Source organism: Cajanus cajan, chromosome 6 (assembly GCF_000230855.2).
Source record: "Cajanus cajan strain Asha chromosome 6, NIPB_CcT2T_4, whole genome shotgun sequence".
NCBI lineage: Eukaryota > Viridiplantae > Streptophyta > Magnoliopsida > Fabales > Fabaceae > Cajanus > Cajanus cajan.
In genome coordinates this window covers 9,689,890-9,707,856 of record NC_138522.1, presented here as the reverse complement: position 1 = coordinate 9,707,856, position 17,967 = coordinate 9,689,890, and the positions used below count along the sequence as shown (strand labels likewise).

General features: G+C 33.2%; 1 protein-coding gene and 1 pseudogene across 1 annotated transcript; one reads left to right on the top strand and one right to left on the bottom strand.

The window, feature by feature from the left end:
* Positions 1-5,542: 5,542 nt before the first annotated feature.
* LOC145958542 (secreted RxLR effector protein 161 pseudogene) lies at positions 5,543-6,190 on the top strand (annotated as a pseudogene).
* Positions 6,191-8,259: 2,069 nt separating this feature from the next.
* On the bottom strand, positions 8,260-13,435 carry LOC109812459 (LRR receptor-like serine/threonine-protein kinase FEI 1). The gene is made up of 13 exons (XM_020376428.3): positions 13,026-13,435; positions 12,594-12,729; positions 12,358-12,429; positions 12,186-12,257; positions 12,016-12,087; positions 11,813-11,884; positions 11,645-11,716; positions 11,157-11,263; positions 10,609-10,797; positions 10,179-10,511; positions 9,597-9,845; positions 8,855-8,988; positions 8,260-8,765 (listed from the first exon to the last, which is right to left on the bottom strand). The coding sequence occupies exons 1-13, from the start codon at positions 13,108-13,110 to the stop codon at positions 8,544-8,546; spliced, it is 1,815 nt and encodes a 604-aa protein (XP_020232017.1). The 5' UTR covers positions 13,111-13,435; the 3' UTR covers positions 8,260-8,543.
* Positions 13,436-17,967: the final 4,532 nt, after the last annotated feature.

The window sequence follows — 17,967 nt, the reverse complement described above, 5'->3', positions numbered from 1 at the left end:
TGCCAAAAGATTCACTCAAAGAGAAGGAATTGATTATAGTGAGACATTTTCTCCTGTATCTAAGAAGGATTCTCTACGAATAATCATGGCATTAGTAGCTCATTTTGATTTTGACCTACATCAAATGGATGTGAAAACAGCATTCCTTAATGGTAATTTAGAGGAAGAGGTATACATGAAACAACCTGAAGGATTTTTCTCTAGTGATGGTGAGCACTTAGTATGTAAGCTTAACAAATCCATCTATGGATTAAAACAAGCCTCACGCCAATGGTATTTAAAATTTCATGAAGTTATATCTTTATTTGGTTTTGAAGAAAACATCATGGATCAATGTGTATACCAGAAGGTTAGTGGGAGCAAGATTTGCTTTCTTGTTTTATATGTGGATGACATTTTGCTTGCAACTAATGACAAGGGTATGTTGTACGAGGTGAAACAATTTCTCTCAAAGAACTTTGATATGAAGGATATGGGTGAGGCATCTTATGTTATAGGCATTAAGATCCATAGAGAAAGATCTCGAGGTATTTTGGGTTTATCTCAAGAAACCTACATCAACAAGGTTTTAGAGAGGTTTAACATGAAAGATTGTTCATCAAGTGTAGCTCTCATTGTGAAGGGTGACAAACTTGAGTTGAGTCAGTGCCCGAAAAATAATCTTGAGCAGGAACACATGAAAAATATTCCATATGCTTCAGCTGTTGGAAGTCTTATGTGATGGAATAACACTAAGTCCAAGAAGACCAAGAGGTGATATATTGAAGGAAGCAAGAGGAATGGGTTAGTGTTGAAAAACCATAGGAGGAGTAAGCCTACTTTTGGGCCTTAGCTCCTAAGTTTTTATAGCATTTATTTTTATTCCTATTTTTGCCCTTATCTTTAATTTCCTATTTTACCCTTGTATTTTGGGGTGCTTAGGACTTAGAATTTATTTTCCTTGTATTTCCCATTTTGCCTTTAAATTATGGGGTGCTCTAGATAATTAGGTTTTTAATTTTGGGCTAGGGTGTTAATTAGAGGGTGATGCATGTTTTTTGGTGTCATTGGGTCTATTTTTGGTGTTAGAAAGGCTTAGGCCCAAGTGGAAGTCAAAGGTTGCATGGTCTTATCATGCACCTAGATATAGCCAATCTAAACCCAAAGATTCCATCCTTGGCCACCAAGTTGCATCTAGGGTTCATTTGCATTTCATTTGGAATGCATTTGCCTACTCCAAATGCAACCCTAGATGCCTCCCCTCCTATAAATACCCAACACCCCACACCTTGTAAATACTTTGGAATTTATGATATTAAGAGAGCCTTTGTGCCTTAATATTCTTCCTTAGTCCCCTTGGTCATTTCGGCCACCTATCCTTCTCATCTTCACCGTGAGTGTTCTCACCTTTAGGAGTGGCCTTCATCCATCAATGAAGTGAGCCAAAACCCTAGAGTACCACCTTAGCATTTCATCAAACACCTAGCCTCCATAAACACCATTCGCCCATCTCCATCTCCAAGGCTAGAAACCTTGAGTTCCATGATCCAAGGAGTCCGGTCATCCCTCTTTCACGCTCTTAACTCAATCCATGCAAGGAAGGTTGCCATCATGTGGTATCTAGAGCCAATGGTTCTTCAAGGGTAATCTCTAGTCTATTTTGAGTCTTTTAAAAATGATGATCATGTGTTTTTATTTTATAATCTATTAAGTTTTGTCATAAGAGTATGATTCTCCCTAATTTTTCTTGAAAGAAAAATCCAAATACACATGCCTAAAGACTTTCATGATCAAAATATGATATGCATGCTATATGTTTGTTGAAATGGCCGTGGGATTTAGAGTGCTTTAGAGTGTCAATCATGCATGCTAATTAATCCTAGCATGTTCCTTGATATTTAACCATTCATGTGTGATTTGTATCTTTGCACACATTGCAAAAATCGGCCATCTTGCTTTCCTTTTCCATTTGCACTTAATATGAACATGTTTTGCTTGATAATTTGAGGTTGAAAAGTGATTATATGTGCTTATTTTACTGCTGGACTTTATTACACAAAAAGCTCAAAGAAACTAAAATTATTGACTCATTAAGCCATCACTAATTGCTAAAAGGATACTCCAAATTTTTTGCTAATCAAAATCAACAAACACAAGTGTAAAACCCAAGCAAAGGAGGAATATTAATATAAAAAAAAAAAAAGCAAGAAAGTGGCTAGACATTATCATTAAAAAAAAAAGTGCCAAAACAAGTGAAAAAAAAAATGCAAACAAAAGGGATCCTTTGCCAGACTTGTGGACTTTTGGACAATTTTTCCTACCTTAGCAATTGGAGTTATTCTTTGGACCTTTGGACTATGTTTTAGTGGCTGAATGAGACTTTAAAATTTAACATGTTAAGTGCAACATTTTATCAAACACTTGCTACTCAATTCTAGTGCCATTCTAGGAATTAATCTTTTGAGTACTTGCCTTTCTTAATGTGCCTTAATTTTAGTTTTTGTGTCTTCTTTCTACTCTTAAGTTTTGTCACATATATCTCTACTTGAGTTTAGCCTTTTTAATTGTGCCTTTTTAGTTTTATTTCTTTGGACTCTTGTACTCTTGGGTGGTTTCTTCTTGATCTAGGTGTGGAAAGCTCCTAAAACTCATCACATACACTTTTGGTGAATTGATTGGAGGAGCTGTCTGATTTGATTCCAAGACCTTTGGAAGGATTTCTACTATCAAAAAGAGTGCATACACAATGAGAGGCTAACTTTTGGTTGTTCCTTGTGAAGGGGTGACAAGTGGGAGACTTGAAGACTCAATTTCTTGAATTGTTTTATCTTTTGCACCATTTCTTTTAGGCCACTTGTATTTGGCCTTTGTTTATTCATTTTTGGTTTGTAATTGGCCATTTCTAAACCTCTTCACTTTGGTTTTAGTTCGTGTAGTTGAAGGTGATTTGAAAACCTTCACCTAGGACTTCGACTAGAGTATGTTTTAAATGCTTTCCTTGTTGCATGTTTTAAAGCTTTTAGTAGTATAATTGCTTAGGTCCTTACTTTGCTTCCAATTACGTTTAGAAGGCTTGCTTTTTCCTACTAGGGGTAACGTGCACACACACACTTCATTGTTGTGCCAAATTGTTTTGTAAGAAAAGTTGAAAAGGCTTAGTGATTTTTACTTGATAAGGCTTGGTTATTAAGTGATTCTTTGTAGTCCACCTCCCTTTGAAAGTTCACTTTGTACACTTAGGCCTTTCCTACCTATCTTGCACTTTGAAAACCTTTTGTGAAAACCCTTTTATCACTCACTCTTTGTGAAAAACTTTTTCAACCTTTTTGAAAACAAATTTGTGAAAACCTTTTCTTGATCAAAGATGAGTGATCATTCTAGTGTTCATGGTCATAATTCTTGTAGTACTAGGTCTAGTGTTAGGGATGAACTTAGGCAACTAAAAGAGTACCTAAGAAAAAAAAGAAGAGGAAAATATAAAAAGAGAGGAAGAGTTGAGAAGAAAAGAAAAAGAGTTTGAAAAAAATAATGCGGAAATAAAAAGGTTACTTGCAAAATTAGTTGAGAGGAGAGAAACTAGTGGATCCAAACCTAGGGTTGTCTCAACTAGGTATCAAAATTCCAAAGAGGTTAGAATCCCTAAGAGTATGCATGAGGAAGAAAATACAAAAAGAGATGATGAACTTAGAAGAAAAGAAAAAGAAAAGAAAATAGAAAAGAAAGAAAAAATGAAGAAAAGTATAGAGAAAGTTCAAGAGTGGTTAGAAAATGAAACACAACCAACACTCTTAGAGAAGAGTAAGGAGGATAATGTTTCCTCCAAAGGGCTTATGCTTGAAGAGAGTCACTTTCCCATTGAAAATGATTTAAAAGAAACTCTCTTTATTCATCAAGACCTTAACTCTTTCTCTCACATTGCCACTAGTCATGAAGTGGAGATTCAAAAACAAGTCCTTTTTAAAGAAAAAGAATCTCAACTTCAAGATTTAGTGAAGAAGAAGTGGACTTCACTTAGTCCCACTTCTTGTGCTACTTCCTTGGTGGTGCCCAAGGAAGATAAGCCTTCCTTCTTTAAGACTTTCTCCACTTTAGTTCCCTTCATAAAGCACCCAACTTTAGATTTGTATGATTTGTTGGATACATCTCATGGTGTCCTATTTTCTATTTTTGATCTTGAGGGAAGTTCAAACTTATTTGAACTTAACTTGGATACTTCCCTACAAGACAAACTTAGATTATATGAGTTTTCTAAACTCCTCTTAGCACCTTTTTCTCATATGTATCTAACAAATTATGCAATACAAAGTTGTTTAGGTAATTTTTTAGTTAAGTTTTCTTTATTTTCCAATACATACCTAGGTCATTACATTGGGCACTTCCAACAAGATATTTTAGTTTTTAGGACTAATACATTAGTGTGCTATAGTTTTAGTCTTTTTACCTTTTTAGGTTTTAGTTATACACCTAGACTTCACCATGGGGAGGATCCTATCATTAACATTAGAGAGTCTAGTCCTTTTAATTTAGACAATCTTTTTAGCATTTTTAGTAGAACTCCTCTTAGGATACACTTTCCGTTTCTATCATATACTATTACCTCTCATGCTTATTTTTATGTTTTTGTTGGTCATGATGCCCACCATGAGGAACCTCTTGATTTGAGGTCAAATCCTTTTCAAGAGGGAGGGAATGATGGAATAACACTAAGGCCAAGAAGACCAAGAGGTGATATATTGAAGGAAGCAAGAGGAATGGGTTAGTGTTGAAAAACCATAGGAGGAGTAAGCCTACTTTTGGGCCTTAGCTCCTAAGTTTTTATAGCATTTATTTTTATTCCTATTTTTGCCCTTATCTTTAATTTCCTATTTTACCCTTGTATTTTGGGGTGCTTAGGACTTAGAATTTATTTTCCTTGTATTTCCCATTTTGCCTTTGTATTATGGAGTGTTCTAGATAATTAGGTTTTTAATTTTGGGCTAGGGTGTTAATTAGAGGGTGATGCATGTTTTTTGGTGTCATTGGGTCTATTTTTGGTGTTAGAAAGGCTTAGGCCCAAGTGGAGCAAAAGTTGCATGGTCTTATCATGCACCTAGATATAGCCAATCTAAACCCAAAGATTCCATCCTTGGCCACCAAGTTGCATCTAGGGTTCATTTGCATTTCATTTGGAATGCATTTGCCTACTCCAAATGCAACCCTAGATGCCTCCCCTCCTATAAATACCCAACACCCCACACCTTGTAAATACTTTAGAATTTATGATATTAAGAGAGCCTTTGTGCCTTAATATTCTTCCTTAGTCCCCTTGGTCATTTCGGCCACCTATCCTTCTCATCTTCACCGTGAGTGTTCTCACCTTTAGGAGTGGCCTTCATCCATCAATGAAGTGAGCCAAAACCCTAGAGTACCACCTTAGCATTTCATCAAACACCTAGCCTCCATAAACACCATTCGCCCATCTCCATCTCCAAGGCTAGAAACCTTGAGTTCCATGATCCAAGGAGTCCGGTCATCCCTCTTTCACGCTTTTAACTCAATCCATGCAAGGAGGGTTGCCATCATTATGTATGCTCAGATTTGCACTAGACCTGACATTGCATTTGCAGTTGGAGTTTTAGGAAGATATCAGAGTAATCCTGGTGTTGACCATTGGAAAGCTGCAAAGAAAGTAATGAGATACCTTCAAGGAACAAAAGATTTCATGCTCATATATAGACGGACTAATATTTTGGAGGTGATAGGCTACTCTGATTCAGACTTCGCTGGTTGCATTGATACCAGAAAATCTACATCTGGCTATGTTTTTATGCTAGCTTGTGGAGCTGTATCTTGGAGCAGCATAAAGCAGACCTTGATTGCTACTTCTACTATGGAGGCTGAGTTCGTTTCTTATTTTGAGGCTACCTCACATGGTGTATGGTTGAAGAGTTTTATATCTAGGCCTAGAGTTGTGGACTCAATTGCTAAGCCATTGAAGTTGTATTGTGATAACTCTGTTGCTGTTTTTATGGCTAAGAATAATAAAAGTGGAAGTCGAAGTAAGCATATCAACATTAAATATCTATCCATAAGAGAACGTGTTAAAGAAAAGAAAGTTGTCATTGAGCACGTTAGCACTGAGTTAATGATTGTTGATCCTTTAACTAAAGGCATGCCACCAAAGAATTTTAAGGATCATGTAACTCGAATGGGACTTGGTTCCATGATGTGACAATCATTGTAATTACTTGTTAAAACTCTTATTTAGTTTGATGTTTTCTCATTTATCTTGTGCACATACCTATTTACTTTGAGAAAACTCATTAATTGTGACCTGGAATAAACGTATGGTTTATTCATTAGAGCTAAGAGCTTAGGATGAGAGACTTAATATATTGTGATACATGGGAGATAATACTCATTATCAGAGGATCTATCACCATGATTCATATATTTGGTTTCCTATTTGATTGATAATTGGATAAATGGACCAAGTGGGAGAATGTTGGCATATACGTCGTTTTGAAAATTTGTTTTTGCAACAGTAGCACATTTGCAACAACCGCGTAAAAGGAAACAACGTGCTTCCGATTTTCACGTTGCGTTCCTGATTCTTCTACTTGTTGCGGTTAACATATCATGAATGTGGTCCATTTTTCAACCCATTATCAAATAACTTGCAGATATGGTACCATGATTCCCGCACATTTTCTCCAACGTTCAAAGAGGCTCTACGATGGATTAGAGTTCTATAAATTGGACGCGTATCTCTATTTTTGGGTCACTGAGCCTACTCTCCTCTTCAGTATACTACACCATCGCGTATTGACAGCAAGGGTTCAGAAATCTGAAGAAACAAGCAAACAACAATGGCTCGAGGTTGGTCCTTTAATTTTCGCAATTATGAGAATGATCTGAACGTGTTTGTTTTTTATTTTTGCCATGTTTAGATCTTTAGAATATTAGTTCTTCATTTTTAACCGTAGAGAGAGAACATGTGGATGTAGAACAGCCACACTCACATTAATTTCCAAGTCAATTGCGCAAAATGTGATATTTAACGAAGGATTTTAATAGAGACATTCATATGTAATTTACTTAAATGAATTATGCAACAAGTTGCAACAAAAAGAGACATTGTGTTATTTTCTTCTAAGGGATTTTGGTTTAAGCCAAAGCTTTGGAATGAATCTTTCCTGGTAGATATTTCCTGACATAATTTAAGTATGAAATGCAATGTCCATTTTTTATCGACTAGTAGTTGCAAGATAAAACATTTTTTTAGTTGCATGATCATGTCATCTTTTCGACTGTTGTCTTTTCCTTCTTCTTTTTTGTAATTCCTATATGGTGTCTAAGATTAGAAACAACAAAATTGAAGAATTGCACGTGCAGGTCAATCACTAGCATCAACATAATCTAACTATGAAAAAGAGAGAAAGAAGGATGTATAGAAATGTTTGCTTGTTTGGGAAGCTGCTTAACAGTGAAGAGATTTGACTTAGAAAACGTCTGCATAAAGCTTCACAAAGTCACTCGAATTTTGGTGGTTTAAAAAATTGGTGGTTTGCATGAAACTCGTCAGCCTGGTTGACATTTTCCACCCCACCACAAAAGCACATGCACACAACATCACGACACATGGAGCACATGCAGAGAGAGCAAACAATGAGAGGTGTACACAAAACGTCAAAACTATTAGCATTTTATGTTCAAATTTTTTTTTGCATGGATAGCGTCAATATAATTGACGTCTTCTATTATACATCTGACTTGTCACTAGCGTTAACGTTTTTTTCTAATCTACCTCTTTCTTATGTGTCCAAAATAATTTATTTTAGTAAATAATTTTTATAAAAATTTATTTCAGTAATTTTTATTTATTATGGCCAAAAGGCCCTATCGTGTTGCCAAGCTAACAAGATAGAAAGAGAAAGTGTACCATTTAAAAATAAATAAATAAAAAGTGGTACCATCTATTCTTTCATGCGAGCGAATTTCAACCGGAATATATTGGCACATTGAGAAGTGGTCAAAAAAGTAAAACTATAGGTTTATTATTTCAACCTAAGGCCCTAATTTACCAATTTCCAGTACCTGATGCCATTCACAATCTGAAACTGAAAGTTCAAATAAATGAATAAATTATAGTTTGCATCCATTAAATTCATTTCTAGGCAAAGATTTTTTTATATTTTATTTTATAAGGAGATATAACTCTTTATGTCCAAGCAATTCTCAGTTAAAGAGGAAGAATGTCTAACTACTTGTTCTATCTTTGATTTTTTGGGCAAAGAGTCATTAACAAGTAACAAGTTTTGTCCATTAAATCATGCAGAATGCTAAAAATGATGAAGAAAAAATTAACTACTGGCTTGTCATTGGAGGTCATTCCAAAAACTCAACCAAAATCAACAAAATACATGTTGATTAACCAAAATCATATTTGTGGCATGTCATTGCAAAGTTGAATTCCTGAGGTTGCATATTTGCTAGAACACTAATTTACAGACCCACAAAAGGGGGCTAAAACACTTGCCAAACGTTGTTAGGATAGCATCTTGGAATTGAATTACTTGAGCCATTTAATGATCTGAATGTGACTCATAAAAATCACTTGGGCAAGGAGACATAACCTCTTGTTCCAGTATCTGCAATACTTGGTTCATTGATGGACGTTCATCCGCATTTGCATCAGTGCAACTTGCTGCTAGTTCAAGAATTACTTCAACAGATTCCCAATCTGCATCGGTGCATTTTTTGTCTACTACGTCTACCAATTTATTTTCTCTTAGGAACGTGTTCATCTGCAAATAATTGCCCCCACTTCATTAGTTTTGCAACATGAGGAAACAGAAGTTCAGGTGACTTGTGCACTGAATGAGGAGAAGCTTACCCAACCAACAACATTTACACCTCTCCTTGCAAAGGAAGGATCTGTAGGTCTCTTTCCAGTTACAAGTTCTAGCAGTAGAACTCCAAAACTATACACATCTGACTTCTCAGTGGCTCTCCCACTTTGTAAATACTCTGATATTGACATATATAAGTAATAAATAACCAACCATCGATTATTTTTCATGAAACTGACTCAATATAGAATAGTATATATATCACACGGTCACACTATATAAAACATGTTACAAAAGGAAGGCTAGTAGGCTAGGCTAAACAGGTATGAAATCCAGCTTAACTTTGTTCATTTTCAGAGTCTGTTGGGTAAACTTTCAAAAATACTTCTAAAAGAGAAAAATAGGATGAAAAATGAAATAAACTTCTTCATAAGCTAATCAACTTATACGTAAACTAATTTGTAAGAACTCTTTATTGTTAGCTTCTCCAAGATCTAACTTTTATCTTATGTATAAGCTAATTTTAGTTTATGAAGAAGCTTATTTTGATTTTTCTTCTTATTTTTTTCTTCTAGAAGTACTTTTGAAGAAGTTTATCATAACAAATCCTTAGAATGGTACTTATTGAATATTTCAACAACATTTTTTACATGATCATTTCACTTGCAAATTGATATCTAGGAAATTTAACTCTCAAAGACATCATCAAGTATCAAGGTCTATGTTACACCATAAAAAGGTGACCAGAATCCAGATAACTGCTGGATTGTGGAATTAAATACATACCTGGTGCCAAATAACCAAATGTGCCAGCCACCACTGTCGTAACATGAGCATCATCATCTACCAAAAGCTTAGCAAGACCAAAATCAGAGACACGAGGCTCCATGTTCTCATCAAGAAGGATGTTGCTGGATTTTATGTCACGATGCACAATTTTTGGGCTACAGTCATGGTGCAAGTAAGCCAAACCCCGAGCAGATCCAAGGGCTATCTTTAGGCGAGTACTCCAGTTCAGTGATTGTTCGGCTTTTTCTAAAGCACAAAGGATATATCATCATGAAATCATAATAAGCCAAAGGATAGATAGTGTATATAAACTTTTTTTAGAAGTACTTCTAAGAGAGACAAATAAGAAGGAAACATTAAATAAGTTTCTTTATAAACTAAAACTAAAATCACCTTATGCACAAGTTAAACATAAGTTTGCAAAGAAACTATATGAAAGAGCTTTTACAAATTAGTTTATGCTTAAAATAATTTAAGCATATGGAGACGGTTATTTCATTTTTTTTCTTATTTTTCTCTCTTAGAAGTATTTCTGCCTTCTAGAGAAATTTATCTAAACAAGCTTAAAATGAATCATACCATGCAAGAGATCATCTAAGCTTCCCATGGCCAAATAATCATAGATTAGAAGCTTAGTAGAAGGGAGTCTGCAGTAACCACGCAGGTTAACTAGATTAATGTGCTTGATGCTACCCAATATTTCTAGTTCTCTTTCAAACCCTCGATCAGAACCTTCACGACTTCTATCAATCCGCTTAACAGCAAATGTACCACAATCATTCATCACCATCCGGTAAACAGTACCAAATCCTCCAGACCCTACCACGTCATCTTCATCGAGAGATTCCAACTTTTCTATGATCTCAAATGATGTGTATGGCAGATCACCATGGAAGGTGATAAGTTTTGTACCTGTTATAAGATCGGGTTAGTATTGATAAAGAAATAAAAGATATTAATGTTATTTTCTTTTTCTGCATCTGAACAATGAGTGTCAAATTTCAAATACCATCATCCTTCCTGCTAGATTCTGAATTGACTTGATCCTTAACTTCTACGTATCTCCTAGCAGCTCTTTCCTTCTTTGATAGCAAACAAATCCATAGTAATGAAAGAGTTACTACAAGTGCAAGACCCATAATTGATATTGCACCAACTAGCAGCCACTTCACGTAGTGTGAAGATCTTTTGGCAGGGACTGCTTCAAACAAATTCAATGAGTGATTGATCAATATGTAAATTTGGTTATAAAATCTACCAAGTCAAAATTTATTTAAAAATAGCAGGTTTTCAACTCTTAATATAACATCCTCATGCTTACTATAAATGAAGAAAATATTGAAAGCTTTCATATGTTCAACATTTTATATGCATTTGCTTTTTACATTTTATATTTTCCTTATAAAGAATTAGGAGAAGGTTTTTTTTTATCCGTAATAATTATAACGATAGCACCAAAGTTTGAAACCAAGATCTTGTTCGAAATAGGAGAATATGAAGATATTGTAGGAGAATGTAGCATTATTACTAAAATATAAATCATCAGAATTGACTTGCCTGCAGCTTCATCACTTTCAGCATGTGGTAGCACCACTGGGAAACCAAGTGATGTCCGACATGGTTTCTGAACTTGCCTCCCACAAAGATCTAAATTCCCAATAAACCTATTCATATGCAGTGAACGTATAAATTAAAGCATAAACACAGACAATGAAACCAACCTTCCACCACTCGGTGCAAGGATCAAATAGGTTCACAACATAAGAACTGGATGAAAAGAAGGTTAACAGAAAATGAATGTTTACCCCTATGAAATCAAAAGTGGAAAGTTATTATTAGAAAATGCAACATTTAATGTTACCTAAATATTCCTACTAATTTCCAGTAAAAGCTTTCTATTTATTCATACCTTAATCATTGGCCTAAGGGGAATGAATAACAAAAACGTCATTAAATTATCTGATTGGTTAAATATTGTTTGGTCTATACTATAAAGGGTAAAATGTAGCAGCCAAGACACATCATTATTAGGCAAGTGTGCTTACGCGTTGTTCCCAAAGGTGCTTAGCACTCCAATGTCAGGGATTTCACCGGAAAAGAAATTAGTTGACAAGTTCCTAAGACAAGCAGATTATCATATACTTAATCCCAAAGCTATGGTTATCAATATCATTATGTCAAAGAAAACAGAGCTATTGGTTGAATGAACCTACAGAACTCGCAATTGTGAAAGACGGCCTATAGAAGAAGGTATAGCACCCTTCAATGAGTTGCTCGATAAATCCCTGTATTTGAATTTTCTATTAAAATCTTTAAAACAAGGGTTAAAATGTAGTTGAACAATAAAACCATGGAAATAAGAAAATAGTGACAAAATTATGGGAAACAATCAAAGAAATGAAAAAGAGGGCCTTACATTACATGTAAATAAGAAAGATTTCCAATATCTGATGGGATGCCTCCTTGTAAATAATTAGCTCTCAAGTACCTATTCATTTGAATCACATGAAGCATGTGCACAAGTTACAATCAAAGGGATATTCACATATAAATTTCTAACAAAGTACTAGACCAATTTACACTTACAGTGCTCTAAGCTCAGTACAATTGCTAATTTCACTGGGAATAACTCCATTTAAGCCATTTTGATGAAGTGCCCTGATTCATTGCAAACACAAGAAAGAGATGTTACATCTCTCCACTTTGAGAAGTGAGCGAATCGGGGAGAAACATGATACTTGTACTACTTAGTACTTACAGTCTATGCAGTCTATTGAGTTTGCCAATGCTAGGAGATATAATTCCCCCCAGTTGCATGTAAGGTAGATTTCTGAAGCACACAAGCGTGACAAGGCAAACACAGGTGTCATACACTCAAACTCGGGAGGAAAAATGAGAAAAATTTGTGCCTTTTAGTTTGAATGATGATTTTTTTTCTTCTCAAACCAAGTATAGTATATCAGAGACAATGAATAATGTGTGCTGCTTACATACATTGAGCGAACTCGTTGTTCCCCAGGATGACAAGTGATACCAGTCCATGTACAGTGAGACTCATCAGATTCTCGCCAGTTTCTCAGAAAATTCCTTGTGTCATTCAAAGCGCTTTTGATCTCCAACAATGTCAATCCTAATAGATGAATAAAAAATCAGATTTTTGAAAAACTGCATTATTTTATCCTATCTTTAAAGAACAAATTAAGAGAGTGAAAGATGAGAACAAAACCGAAAACTACCCAAAATGCAATCATCCACCTCCAAACTATATAAAATGAAAATAAACTATACCCAATGTCCCAATGGCAACCAAAGGTAGAAGATGTATAAAGGAAAATAAGTAAATAACAAAAGAAGCACCAAATAGAAGAGGGTAGCTATAACCCAGGAAGAGAAAAAAGGGGTTCATGATTCATATATAGTTTTTACCATCTTGAGTTAGAGCATGAGAAGAAGGGCATAAAACAGTGGTGGAAATCACCAGCAACATCCACACTACATGACCCATTTTCATTCCAGCCTTCAAAAGGGACTCTTTTGGTTACAACTTATTTGGGTTGAAGTGGAATCACTCTCACTGTGAGTGAGAAAGTGTCAACAGTGATGATGATCGCTGTTGGTGGAGTTGTGATGACAATATGGACCTCAAAGGGTCACCATGATTAAACTTTAAACCAGCAAAACTAATAATTCGAACTTTTAAAGCATGAAGAGAGAGAGAGAGAGAGTAGAGGAATGCTTCTTTTTCACTCCAATAAATTAATATTTACGTGAAAAGAGTGAAACTAAAATGCAGTGTTTTTGAAAGATGGCATAAAAAGTGATGCAGAGTGAAGTAGCCGTTCTACAATGCAAAATTCAAAACATGAAAGACGAAACTTTTCTGGTTTATATCACACTCTCGTGCGAGTGGCGGTGAAGTAGAATTCTCGCCAACAATATCACGGCCACGTCAGCAACTGGGAACGTGAACTCAAATTTGTGTACACGTGTCTTGTAAAGGTGGAGAGTAGGAAGATTATAAACATGAGCGCGTTGTTGGAATTTTAACACAACCTCCGTATTTTTGGGGCAGCGGCGTATAATGTCCGAAATACGGGGTTGTTTGCTTTGTGTTGTGATTGGCATTGCTGATGGCAGCATCGAACATGGAGCATCGTTTTGGTGATACCACAGCGTAGATGTGACCCATCACTGTGAAAACTTTAAAACACTTATAGTGTGTTTGGATGAGGAATTTTACAAATTCAAGGAATTTTAAATTCTTGGTATTTGAATTACTTTGATTTCAATTTCTATTATTCTTAAAATATTTTGTCTGGACGAGACAATTCAAATTTCTTAAATTTTAAATTGTTAGGTTGAATATGATAATTTTATTCCATCATAGTAAAATTGATTTTAAAAATATATTTATATGTTGAGATTTTTAAATTAAATTTTATAAAAATAAATATTAATCCATTTTTAAATATTTATTAATTTTAAAAATTAATATTAGATAAGATTTAATAATTTTAGCAATTAATATTAGATAATGTTTAACAATTTTAAAAATATTTTTGAATATCTAATAATTAAAAAAATGAAGAGATAAGATAAAATATATAGGTGAAATAAGAAAAACAAATATGAGGAATTTCAAATTCTCCCATTTTTGGGAGAATTTGAAACTCTACTATTTTAAGAAATTTCACAAATGATTGGATTTCAAATTTTTTGTAAATTCCTCATCCAAACAAAGCATTTCACCTCAAAGAATTTGAAATTCTTCAAATAAATGAATTACCTCATATAAATTCTTTATCCAAACACACCATTAAAGTGTATACAAATGGATTCCTTATAAACAACTTCCTTTATCATGTACTGCATTACTGTTACATTAAACTTATTTTATGGATTATTTAAATTTTAATAAAGTTATTTTTATAAATAATTTTGCTTAAATTTAAATAACTCATAAAATAAGACAGAGTTGATATAATAGTAATATAGTACAGAAAATTACTTATAAATAACCCCATTGAAAATATTTAATACAACGATAACTAGATGCAAGAGACTGTCATGTATTATGTGTTCAATTCAAGAAGATTCAAATATGTATTAAATTTTTATCAAAAAGGTATTAGACTCAAAAAGTAAATTAAATTTCTAATTATCCTAACCTAGAAGTTGCTTTCTTTTGCTAATCAAACTTTTATATTAGAAGCAGACTTAACTATTTTTCTGAGTATAGCACGTGCTAAAATGGGTATTATATGATGAGTTGCCACAAATAACCTGAGTTGCCATTGTTCCTCCTTCTTCCTCCCTTGTGTCCTTCTTCCTGTTCCTCCACCTTCTCCGCTCCCACCCACTCATGCCTTTCACCCCTTTACCCTCTTCAACCATCCTACACCTTAGTCATACTCAAGCCATTCAACACAGGATTTATTATCCCTTTATGGACAAATAATATATTACCTCTATAAACCAAGGAGTCATGTTTTGTGATAAGCTTTCACTGTTTTCTGTTATTTCAACATGCATAGATTTGTTTTATAATCCATGTTGAATGAAAGAAGGAATCATTGGCAATCACCATCATGAAGCTAAATGAAATATAATCTCAAACACAACAACATAAATGTGCGATGAAGTGAGAAGAAAAAAAACCGAATCCAAGAACTTCCATAATATTTGAAGGCCGTAAATTTTAACGGAACACAACAAAATTTGTAAACCTAGAAGGGAGTTGCTATGATACCCTCAAAGATGAAGGGGTTTCAGTATATTCTTTTATGTAAACTTATAAAAATTAAAAAAAAAAACTAATTTAATTATAAAATGAATAATCTAAATTATATTTATAAAATGAAAAATAAGATAAAATTATAGAGATTAAAATTATAAGATTTCAATAATGTTATAAAACATTAAAAAAGAAAAGAATTAATAAATAGTAGAAATAAAAAATTATTAAAATTATAATATAGAAATTCAAAAATTTAAGACAAAAGACAAAAGTATACTTGAAAAATTATTAAAATTAAAATATAGAAATTTAAAAATTTTAAGTGAAAAGACATAAAATATACTTAAAAAATTATTAAAATTAAACTATTTAAATATATAATAATATTATTACAAATAAAATTAGAATATATAAAATAAAATAAAATAACTAAATAATTTAAAATTTTAAAAATTTAAAGAATAAAATATTATAAATATTATTTAAATAAATTATTAAAAATATAAAATATAAAATAAAATTATAATTATAAATGTACCGGTACCCTCTCAAATAATATGGGTACCGTAGAAATTCTCAACCTAGAATCCAAAACAAAATTGGGGACTCAGAACCACATCTTCTTAAAAAAAATTATTACAAAAAAAATATAAATGTAAATATGTTTTTAATTATTTAAATTTAAAATAATTTTTTTTCGTCAAATTTAAAATTGTATTTTTTTAGTTTCTATAAATTTTAAAAATCTTATTTAGTTCTTCAAGTCATCAATAACATATCTTAAAGTAATAAATTGAAACAGTTATACTACATTAGTTAGGTTTAATATTATGTTTTTATCATCAGAAACATTAGTAGGTAGATTTTATGCAATAATATTTGATGGATTCATTAATAATACAAGAACTAAAATAAGAGTTTTTGAAATTATAGAGATTAAAAATACTAATTTTAAATTTGAGAAGCTAAAAATAAATTTAACTTAAATTTAAAATATTAAAAACATATTTAAGCAAAATATATATATATATATATAGATAGAACTCAATTTCCTCCACATTATGTGCTAAGAATGAACTATTCCATGACAATGGACGAGAGGTAATAAGATTTTGAAACATGAACGGATCATCTTGAAACAATTATAGAAAAAAAAAGAGGAATTTGACCCTAACCACGATCTATCGGTAAAACCAAAGTTATCAAAAGAAAAGAATAACTCTAATTGTGATTTGTTGGTAGAACTAACACTATAAAGTTCAACATTAGTATTAACACACTCAAAAAGGATAAAGGACTTCTAGAATTTTTTTGAGAATCCCGAGACATTAGTGATTTCTCCATAGTGTTTTACATACTTCTAAGAATGTTTTACAAACAAAGAAATAGGATTTCAAATAACAATGTTTTAGAATTTTTTCCTCCAACAAAAAGCTTACGCATCTTGTAACCTATATTGTTGCCATTTAAAACAACTAGAGCAAACTTCAACCTAGGACACCAACGATGGCCCTATGCATGTAGCAACTGCATTTTGACATTTTCATTGGAAAACGAAGTGGTGTGGTGGACAATCTCGACCCACGAAGGCATGCATTTGTTGGGTAACGTAACTGTCGAAGGAGGGAATGAGTTAAAGTTAAGACCATATTGCATTGTTCAGCCTTCAAGTCCAAAAGACACTCTTTCATCAAAGGGCATATCAAAGATTTAAAATAGTATTAAATCATTTATGTGCCTGATAACATCCTGAATTGTCAAAAGAAAAAATAAAATTTAAAATACAATGATGATTAATTGAATCTTTGATTCATAAGAGACAAAATTCATTAATGTTGTGTCATTACACTTTATTATAGTAAAATTAATTTAAAATCAATCAAATATAATTGTTGAATTAGAGTTTGTTGCTCTAAAAATGCTTGATTGTGAAGTTTAGTGATTGAAAACCTCTCGGCAAATATATTGTTAAAAATATAAAATAAAAAAAGATTGTTATATAACAATTGCTTAAAAAGATTAAAAATTATTATACGTAATTAATGATGGATTTGGTCTATCCTTTGACTTTAAATTCCTAAGGAATATATTATGGTTAAAACCCTAATTTGATTCCTTATAATATTTTTAAGTTTCAATTTAGTCTCACTTTAATTTTTTGTTTCAATTTAATCCCTAATAATTTAAATTACTGTAATGTCGGACCTTCCGTCCAAATTTCTTAAACGGAGTTAACTGTTGGTCACGTGGATACCACGTAGATGCACAAGTGGATGCCAAATTTCTTTAATGCATCTAGAGCCAGAATGGCCCGTTCTGAAACCAAGACGGCCCGTTCTACTACACTCGTGATGTGTTAATTTTGCATCAGGAACGGGCCGTTCCAGATGCATTAGTTAACACACAACGAGTGCAGCAAAACGGGACGTTTTGAAACCAGAATGGGTCCTTCTGAAACCAGAACGGACCGTTCTGGATTCAGAACGGGTCGTTCCAGATGCAAAATTAACACACAATGGGTGCATCTGGAACGGGTCGTTCTAGTTTCAGAATGGGTCGTTCTAGTTTCAGAAAGGGTCGTTCTGGTTCCATATGCATTATAGAAATTAGGCATCCACCTATGCATCCATG